The 9,858-nt window shown below is 48.6% G+C and overlaps 1 protein-coding gene across 1 annotated transcript; it reads left to right on the top strand.

Moving 5' to 3' along the window:
- The first annotated feature begins 515 nt into the window (after positions 1–515).
- TRIL (TLR4 interactor with leucine rich repeats) lies at positions 516–3,131 on the top strand. The gene has a single exon (XM_030445290.1). It carries the CDS (start codon positions 816–818, stop codon positions 3,129–3,131), a length of 2,316 nt encoding a protein of 771 aa, XP_030301150.1. The 5' UTR covers positions 516–815.
- Positions 3,132–9,858: the final 6,727 nt, after the last annotated feature.

The following is a 9,858-nucleotide window of genomic DNA, read 5'->3' as shown; positions in this document are numbered from 1 at the left end:
TGAAGGGGAAAAAAAGGTGGGGGTGGGGGGGACGGGGAAGACGACGACTAGTTTACTTCTGTTCCCTTCCCCCTCCCGATGCGCAGCTCTATCTGCAGCCCATGTGGCTGGGAGGCAGCCACAGCCGGTTCCAATTCCTATTTTCCCACTTTGCGCCCCTGCTCGCTGCCGGGGCTGAGCCGAGCCAGGACCGGCCGATGGCTTCCTCCACCCCCCCCCCCCCGCCCCCCCCCCCCGCGGCGCCGTCCTCCCTCTCCTCCGCTCCATCCGATCCTCCGGTCCCCCAGGGCACAGTGTGGGAAGTACGAATTTCCGCTGAGTTTTCTCGGCAACTTTCAGAGCTCGTCTTTCTCCAGCTCCCCGCTCCGCCCGCCGCTCACCACCACCACCCCCCTCCGCCCCCCGCTTCCCCGCTCCGCCCGCCCCCTCCGTCCCTGGGCGAGCCGGCGGAGCAGCGGACAGCCGCGCCGCTCCGCAGCCCGCCGGCCGCACGCACCCACCCACCCTACAAGGCAGCAGCTGGACCGGTGACCCCCGAACCGCAGTCTGTGGGCCGCGAAGGGCGGCCGAACCCGGACGGCAGCGGCGGCTGCAGCTGGCAGCCCCCTCCCCTCCCCCGGCCGCTCCGCACCCCCGGCCGGCTGGGGAGAGCTCATGGTGCTGGGCATCGCCACCTCCTGCAGCCGCCGCCGCGGCTCGGAGCTTAGCCCGGCGCTGAGCAGAGGAGGGGCCGATTAGCAGCCGTGGAGGAGGAGCAGGGGGATGCCGGAGAGACACAAAGCCGGAGGGGGAAGCTGCCCACGGCTCGTCCCGGGATGGGAACGCCACGCCGGGTCCTCCTGATGGTGCTGCCGCGGGTGCTCAGGGGCTCCGTCCCCCTTTTCCTCCTCTTCCTCCTGCTGCTGCCCGCGGCCCAAACCATCTGCCCTGAGCCATGCGACTGCCAGCAGCACCAGCACCTCCTCTGCACCAACCGCGGCCTGCGCTCGGTGCCCAAGGCTGCCGAGCCCCAGGATATCCTCACCTACAGCCTCGGGGGCAACTTCATCGCCAACATCTCTGCCTTCGACTTCCACCGCTTGGCTGGGCTTCAGCGCCTGGACCTGCAGTATAACCGGATCCGCTCCCTGCATCCCAAGGCCTTTGAGCGTCTGGGTCGGCTGGAGGAGCTCTACCTGGGCAACAACCTGCTGCCTGCACTGGCCCCCGGCACCCTCAGCGCCCTCGCCAAGCTGCGCATCCTCTACGTAAATGCCAACGAGATCGGCCGCCTCAGTACCGCCTCTTTCTCCGGCCTCGTCAGCCTTGTCAAGCTGCGCCTGGATGGCAATGAACTGGGCTCGCTGGGCGATTCCACTTTCTCAGGGCTTCCCAACTTACTCTACCTGCACCTGGAGTCCAACCGCATCCGCTGGCTGAGCCGCGGTGCCTTCACTGGCCTGGCTAAGCTGCGCTTCCTCGACCTCTCAGGGAATCAGCAGAGCTCCCTTCGTCACCCAGACATCTTCGGACCACTGCGCTCCCTCCACACCCTGCTGCTGGCCAGCAACAACCTCCAGCAGCTCACAGGGGGGCTCTTTCAGCACCTGCCCAGCTTGGCAAAGCTCTCGCTCAGTGGCAACCGCCTGGCTCACCTGGCCCCGGACGCTTTCAAGGGACTGGGCTCACTGAAGGAGTTGCGCCTGGAGGGAAACCTGCTGACCTACCTGCCCGCTGCCCTGCTGGAGCCACTGACCAGCCTGGAAACGCTGGATCTGAGCCGCAACGCGCTGACCGCCCTGCACCCTGCCACCTTTGGCCGCCTCGGCCGCTTGCGGGAGCTCAGCCTGCGAGACAACGCGCTGACCACCCTCCCCGGCGAGCTCTTTGCCTCTAACCCCGCTCTCTACCGCTTGGAGCTGGAGGGGAACACCTGGAGCTGCGACTGCCGCCTCCGCGGCCTCAAGCACTGGCTGGGGGCCTGGCACTCCCAGGGCCGCCTGCTCACCGTCTTCGTGCAGTGCCGCCTGCCGCCCGCCCTGGCCGGAAAGTACCTCGACTACCTGCAGGACGCTCAGCTGCCGCCGCCGCAAGACGGCGGCCCCTGCCGCGACGGTGCCAGTGCCTCTCCCTCCCCCGTCTATCCCCTGCCGGCAGCGGAGGAGCAGCGCCGGTCGCCCCCGGCCGCTGAGCGGCTCGGCGGCAACAGCAGCGGCGGCACGGGGCTCCACCGGGGGCCGCCAGGGCCGCCGCCGTCCGCCTCCACTGCCCGCCTGCTGGGGGCGCCCGACGGCGCGACGGCGGCGGTCAGCCCCACACCGCCCCTGCCCGTCCGTCCGGCGGCCTCCGGGCCTGCGCTGTCCAGCGCTGCGTGGCCCCGACGGGCTGGCAAGTCCCGCTCGGCGCCGGCCAGCGGGGTCCCGCCGCTGGTGTCCGACCCGTGCGACTTCAACAAGCTGTTCCTCTGCAACCTGTCGGTGGAGGCGGTGGGCTCCAGCTCGGTGACGGTGCGCTGGGCCGTGCGGCCCCACCGCAGCCCCCGCTTGCTGGGGCCGGTGCGGTTCCGCCTCCTCTTCGACCGCTTCGGCACCGCCGTCAAGTTTCAGCGCTTCGTCTATCTGCCGGAGCGCGGGGAGCCAGCCGCCACTCTGCGGGAGCTCCGCCCGGACACCCCCTACCTCGTCTGCATCGAGGGCGTCCTCGGCGGCCGCGTGTGCCCGGTGGCGCCGCGGGACCACTGCGCCGGGCTGGTCACCCTGCCCGAGGGAGGAGCGGCGGCGGGCGGGCCCCGCGGCCCCGACCAGCAGCTCCTCACCCTGGTGCTACTGGCGGTAAACGCCTTGCTGCTCTTCGCGGCTTTGGCGGTCTGGGCCTCCCGCCTGCTGCGGAAGAAGGTGCTGGGGCGGCGGCGGCGGAAGGCGGCCCCCGTCCATGTCCGACAGCTCTACTCCACTCGCCGGCCTCTCCGCTCCATGGGCACCGGCGTCTCCGCCGACTTCTCTGGCTTCCAGTCCCACCGACCGCCCCGCGGCGCCGCCTGCGCCCTTAGCGAGGCCGACCTCATCGAGTTTCCCTGCGAGCGCTTCATGGACAGCGGCGGCAGCAGCGCCCGCCACGGCGACGACCACCTGCTGCAGCGGTTTGCAGACTGAGCCCGCCAAACTACAGCTCCCGGCAGGCCCCGCGCGGGAGGCGGCTGGCGGCGGGCGCCGCTGTGCGGCGAAGCCGTCTGGGAGCTGTAGTCAGCGCGGCGAGGGGGAGCGGCCCTTGCGTCAGGGAAGGAACGGCGTGGGGCCGGCCGGCGAGGTCGTGGCCTCCGAGTGTGAGAGCTGTCAGGCGGTCGGTGTCTTCAGGTTCCCGTCTTCCAGGCTGAGGCTGATGCCGTCTTCGAAGCGGGCTCACTCAGTCATCTCTGGCTGGGAAGTCAGCGTTTTCTCAGAAACCATCACCCAAGCAAAAGGTGGATGTGGCCGTAACTGTGCCGTGCCCTGAGGAGAGCAAAACGGCGTGAGCTACCGTGAACAGCAGCTGGCGGTGCCTCCCTTGTGTGAACTCAGGAGCTGTAAATTTAAAAGTGGTATTTTACAGGTGGTTATTTTGGACTACAGTCAGGAACAGCAGCGCCAGCAGCCCGGTCCCGCACAAGGATGCTTTGAGATGGCTTTCCCAAGGTACCGGGCCTTCCTCATCAAAAACTTGGGCTGAGGGGTCGACTTGTGATGTTACTGATGAAGGGTGTGCAACTGGCTGCAGAATGGTCTGGAGGGCTGCAAACGTAGGTTTTGTGCTGGACAGTTCGAAGGCTGTGCCATTTACGTCACCAGTGAGGCGATTTAATGTGCGGGAGTGTGTTTTCCTACTTCTTGTAAGCAGGAAACAATAATGCAGCTGGTTGGTTTTACAGGAATATATTGCTGACACCACTAGGAAAAACTAACAAGAGTTTTGTAATGTGTTTACAAATGAGCTATTTTAAAATTGTTTTTTAATAAATACTGCTTGGTACTTGTACACATGAATGTGTGCTATAGTTGTCTGGGTCTGTGATGGTCAGTGCGTTGCTGACCCTCACATAATCCATCTTCATTTGTGAATGGGTGGATGCAGAGGTGAACTGTTGATAAATAAATAATACTGGTGCCTTTCTTCAGAAGCAATAATAGTTGAGAATATTTCAGGAATGTGAAACCAGTCTTTATCCTAACAGGCAATTCTCTCTTAGCCTTAGCCTACTAAACTTAGAAACTTTATGTACCTCACTGTGAAATAAAACATTTTTGTATATTAATCTAGATTCCGTGTTTTGTGTAGCTGAGTAATCCTGAAGCTAAACACGCAGTAGTATATGATGTTTGAGTTGGCTTGTTTCAGGGTTTTTTGGGGTTTTTTTTGTTTTTTTTTTAATTGAATTTTGCTTTTGGTTTTAGAGCAATGCTACTCATTTTATGATCACTTGCTCTCTACTTTCTTGGACTTCCACTTTTCTAAATATTTACAGAATGTGGTTCTGTTACTATGAAATATTCTGGCTTAGTTTACATTAATAATTCTCACTGTGTGGTCTAGAAGTGAGCAAATTAAGAAGGTCTAAGCTGCGGTTGCACTTTAAATGCAAATGTTTTAGATGAGGTTTGGTAAATTGTTGACAACATTGGTACTACTGCTCCTTTGAATTTAATGTGCAACCTCAGCTGAACTCTTGTGGAGCTGAATGGCTTGAAGGGAATGTTAGTGGACTATGTAGGCATTCATCTCATTATCTTGCATTCATTGCTGACCTAAGGTGTTCACGACTACAAGTTGTTTGTTACCCCACTTTCAAGAAGGTGATTTTGGGGTTTTTTTTGTTGTTTTTTTATTTGGTTTTTTTTTGTCTTCTTCCTTTTTTCTTTTTATTCAGATTAACAAATGTTTACAAAAGACACCATAGTAGCTGGTGCCATCAGTTAGAGTTCAGTGACTGAATAGAGGGAACAAGACTATTTTCTGAAGGGCTTTTGTTCAGTCTTTAAATTCAAATGGAAGGAAAGGAGTGAGTGTAGGGATTGTCTTAATTTTTGCCTTCTAAATGGAGAAAAAAAGATAGGATTTTTTTTCTTGGGTCAGTAGCAAAAATCCTTTGGGTTTCATTTTGACAGGTAGCAGTTTTCATGAATATCAGGGGTCAAATCAGGATTGTCAGTATATAAATTGAAGTTTGTAACTCTTACAGATAAAATTTTGCATGAAATTAAAACTGAAGGAATCCCAGATAAGGTTCTAATTTTTGTTAAGAGTCTAAAACTTCTGCTTTTCTGGACCTCTGGGTGCCTTCAGCCCTTTATAACTGACTCTGGAATACACACCACTGGTGTTAGAAATGCAGTGGGGATTACTGAGTAAAACTGTGTATCACACTAACATTAGCTCTATCACTGGATATTCTTCCAATGGGAGATGCATAGATGCTGTACATGGTTATAATCAATTATGTCAATAAATCCATTTGCTGAAAGGAAATTGGTGTCTTAGATTGAATCTCATAATGCATCACCCCTCAGTCACAGGCTTGCTGTGACTTACTGATATTAATGTCACTGCTGCTTCTTAGGACTGCAGAGTGCAGTCAGTTGTGCAGCTGGAAGGTGAACTGTGAAATTGATCCTCCTGGAAAATAACCTCTCCTGGTACCTCCCGTCTATTTCAGTCAGCTCAGTTTCTGTAATTTAGTTTAACTTGTGTAAATTTTTGCAGTGGCAGAAAGAGGGGGCTTAAGGGGGTGAGTGTGAAGTGCAGGGGCAGGAAGGAACAATCAAAGAGGGGAAGCTGCCATTCTCAATTAGTCTTAACACCCAGCGTGTCTGCACTCTTAGGAAAATGTAGACTATTTACACTAGATAAAAACCTGCTGTAGAGGATATACCTTTACTGGAAAATCACTAACGATCTGGAAAACTGAAATGCTCAAAACTTCTCAGAGAGATGGTAGGAATGTTGGCCTTGCAGCACAGGGCTACTGTAAGGGTGCTGGGTGAAGGTCTAGATGTGCATGAAGAACCTTTGTTGGGATGCAGGCAGCTTGACTATCAGAGCCTGTGATAACACAGCTGGAATTATAAAAACACTGATTTCTTAATGCAGTGCTGCCTTTAGTTTTCACAATGCACTGCCATTGGCACATTTTGAAGAATAATTTAAACTGTGTTACTACCCTTACAGGAAAGGCCCTGATAAACTCAATATATATGCCTCTTCTGCCTCTTCCTTTTTGCTCTTTCCTGGGAGAGATTTGGAAAATGAGGATCTGGGAGAAAAAAAAGAAGTTTACTCCCGTTCCATTGGGATGTTTATTTAACTAGTAAACCTACATTTAGATTGTAGTGTGGGATTCACACAAAATTATTTGTTCTCATGACAGTCCATGTATTTGCAGAAACCTGTTTGAGTGAGCAAGAGAAATACTCCTTCATGTCTAAAAAACTGGCTGCTCACACAAATTCATGTTTCTGTGCCCCCTAAAGCTGTGCATATGTTGTGTGAGGTCCACAGGTGAGACTTGGCTTTAAAAACAAAAAAAATCAAATCAGCCAAATGATGTGTATAAGGCGATGTACTTGATTTTTTTATGCAGGCAACTCTTTTGAGAAGAGTTGCTATGTAAATGTTGATTGATAATCTGGTATCTGTTAAGTAGAAATGGCAAATAAATGTAAGGAAGCTATGAGTGTGCTGGATCCTGGATTTGTTCCTTTCACTCCATGCTAAATATAGCATAGTTTTGGCAGCCTGTCCAAATACTGCTGTTGTGTTTTTCTCCATAAAAAGCTGAATTTTCTTAAGAGCATGCTTTAATTCCCACAGAAATTAAGTTCCCCTGGAAAAACATAAAATTGTCTTTAAATACAAATATTTGTCTTAATATCATTGCACATTCACTTATTTAAAGAGATACCCTTGATATGTTTTTTTTCAATAAATATATATGTAATTTTCTTTACAAACAGGCCAGTAATAATTAAAATGATAATACAGTATGAATAAATAACATGAAGAAAACTGCCTAAAAACATAATAGAGGTATTTGCTAACAAAGATGAATCTGACACTATACAGAGAACTTAAGAGTATTTATAGTGTGTTTCATATCTCATTTTTTGTTGGATTTTTAAAGGTACATTTATTTTTTATTTGATAATCTATGTATAATAATTTTATGTCTTAGAAATAAGCTGTTCGTTCAGGGATGGGGAGGTCTCCACACAGATAAATCTTAAAAGCTCCAAAAGGCCACAAAGAAAATTGGACTACTGATAAAAACTCTTACTAAAGTATTACCTGTTTCTTCCTTGCAAAGCTCATTTGAAGCTGCTGTGAAGCAGAGCAGTCCTTAGCTAATATATTACATGGTGTCTTCTGACTTCAGATATCTAGGTGTAGTCCTATTCTTTATGTTGCAAAGTTTTTATAATGTTCAGACAAATATTTCCTCATATAATTTTAATATTTTTTCAAAATATTTCCATTTTTTATGTACTCAGTAATTCAAAATATTTTACTGCTCTTTGGAGATCCACTCATGTGGAACCTGTACCACACACTGGAGCAATCCATCAGCTGACATATGTGTATGTTGTATGTGTGTGTGTGTGTGTGTGTTGTATGTGTATATGTATGACTCTGTAATGTTGCCAGTGCTCAGAGGTTGTGGAGTGAGGGTTTTGTTTTTTATAATCTTGTGGGAATGAATGACCAACAAAATGTTCAGGTAGTGCCACAGCTGTTCCCTCTAGCTATGGCAAAGATAGTACAGCAATACTGCACCTTATGCATGGGTCATGTCTAGCCTAGTTAATTTAATTTTTTTCGTGTGAGACTAGAAAAAAAAGACTTGATTGTGAGACTTGAATGTCAAGGTTATAGAGTGGTTAAGGTTTTCATGAGGTCCTTGGCAAAAATCCTGTTATCACAGAATCATAGATTGTCAGGCTGGAAGGGACCTCAAGGATCATCTGTTCAAACCCTTCTAATATTATTGCTTATATGTCTCAGCACCCTGTTGAGCTGAGGCTTAAACTTTCCAAAGAGGGAGAATCCACCACTTCCCCTGGGAGACCATTCCAATGTTTGACTGACCTCACAGAGAAAAATGTTCCTCTTGTATTCACACGGAATCTCCCCAGGAGCAACTCGTGCCCATTCCTCTTTGTCTCGTCCATGTGACTCCTTGTAAATAGGGAGTCTCCATCTTCTTTGTAGTTCCCCTTTAAATACTGGAACACTGTAATAAGGTCTCCCCTAAGCCTTCTTTTCTCAAGACTGTTAGCAAGACTTTTTTTCCTGGTTCATTTAATTAACCTCTCATGTGTGCAGTTTTGTTTTGTTGTCATCAGTTTAGTATATGCTTAGCTGTAGTATAATTTTATGAGGAATTTGAAGGCCTGGATGCATATAATAGATAAAAGTCATATCAGATAATGAGACAAATTTTGCCACTGAGATACTGATCTCATAAGGGACAAATATTTCAGGGATGTTGTCTTTAAATAAACCTGAATGCCAGTTTTAAGACAAGAATAGTATTATCTTCTTAAAACATGAGGGTAGGAAGGTGGTAGATAATTATGTTTAATACCTTGCTAATAAGAGAAAAGATTGGCATTATGTTAACAAATTATATTACACAGGGATATGCAATTACACTATAAGTTCACTGAAATTATGTCAGTGCTACCACTTTTAAACTAACAGATCCACTCCTACACTGCTGTAGTCACAGCAGTGACAGTGAGAAAGATCTCTTTTGATATGTCCAAATCCATGCTTTAGTACAGTCAGTAACTTCCATTTGTCATTGTACCATGGACACATCTATCATTTTTACCATTGATACTAATTTTCCTCCCATCTTGCTTAGTATTTAAATATAAAAATTAAAATTAATTTGAAATACTGATGTTAGTTGGCATTGTAGCAGCCCCTATCTGACTACTGAAAAACTATTTGAAATAAGGGAGAATGCTCAGTGCTGGTACCTATCAGATGAAAGGTCAGAAATAATTTTACTCTAGAGGAATACACTCATGAAAAGCATGCTCAAGAACAACAACAACAAAAAAAGCCAACCAAGCAAAAAAATCACATTTCTTTTGTTTATAAATGAAGTATGACAGTTTATTTGCCATTACTATTTCATAATCTGAGTTCTTGAACAAACATACTACAAGACAAGGCTTGTATATGAGGCCTATGAGACAATTTGGAGTGCTGCTCAGTACATGCAGCAGATGTTTTAGCATGTCACTTTTTGCAGCAACAGCTTGATCCTTCTTCTGTTTTCACTCCATGGAAAGAAAATATTTCAAGACTCTTAATGTAGTTCCCCATTGATAATAGGTCTGTGACAGTGGAATTAGTTGTGTTGCAAAACTCTGCTATAAGATTTGGTGATCATCTTAAAAAAGAAAAAATGTATTTATTTTTCAGGTCTGATCAGCTTTGAGAAACGAGCCTGACATGGAGACATCTTTTTCAGCTGACAGTTATCAAAGAGAAGGAATCTTTCATGATCATTGTAGTAAGTTGTTAACTCTGAATCATAAAGATGTCAAACCAAACACCAACTGTTTAATTGATGATAAGATTATCATAAGCATCAAATTAACTCATTTCCCCCAAAATCAAACTCCACTTTCTCTTGTTGCCTAAAAAAGAGCTACTTACTATTCAAACTGTTTTGTCAAAACCTTCAATTTTTCTTTTCTCCCAGCAGCACTCCTGCATTAGGTATCAACAGTATAAAACTCTGCAACCTGTTGCAATTTTGTCATGTAAGAATGGCAGAAGTAACTCAGAGATAACTGCACTCACTGATTTCAATATGGAAAGGAATAAAGTAGTAAA

The sequence above is a fragment of the Calypte anna genome, chromosome 2 (genome assembly GCF_003957555.1).
Source record: "Calypte anna isolate BGI_N300 chromosome 2, bCalAnn1_v1.p, whole genome shotgun sequence".
NCBI classification, from domain to species: domain Eukaryota; kingdom Metazoa; phylum Chordata; class Aves; order Apodiformes; family Trochilidae; genus Calypte; species Calypte anna.
This window is presented reverse-complemented; position numbering and strand designations above follow the sequence as displayed.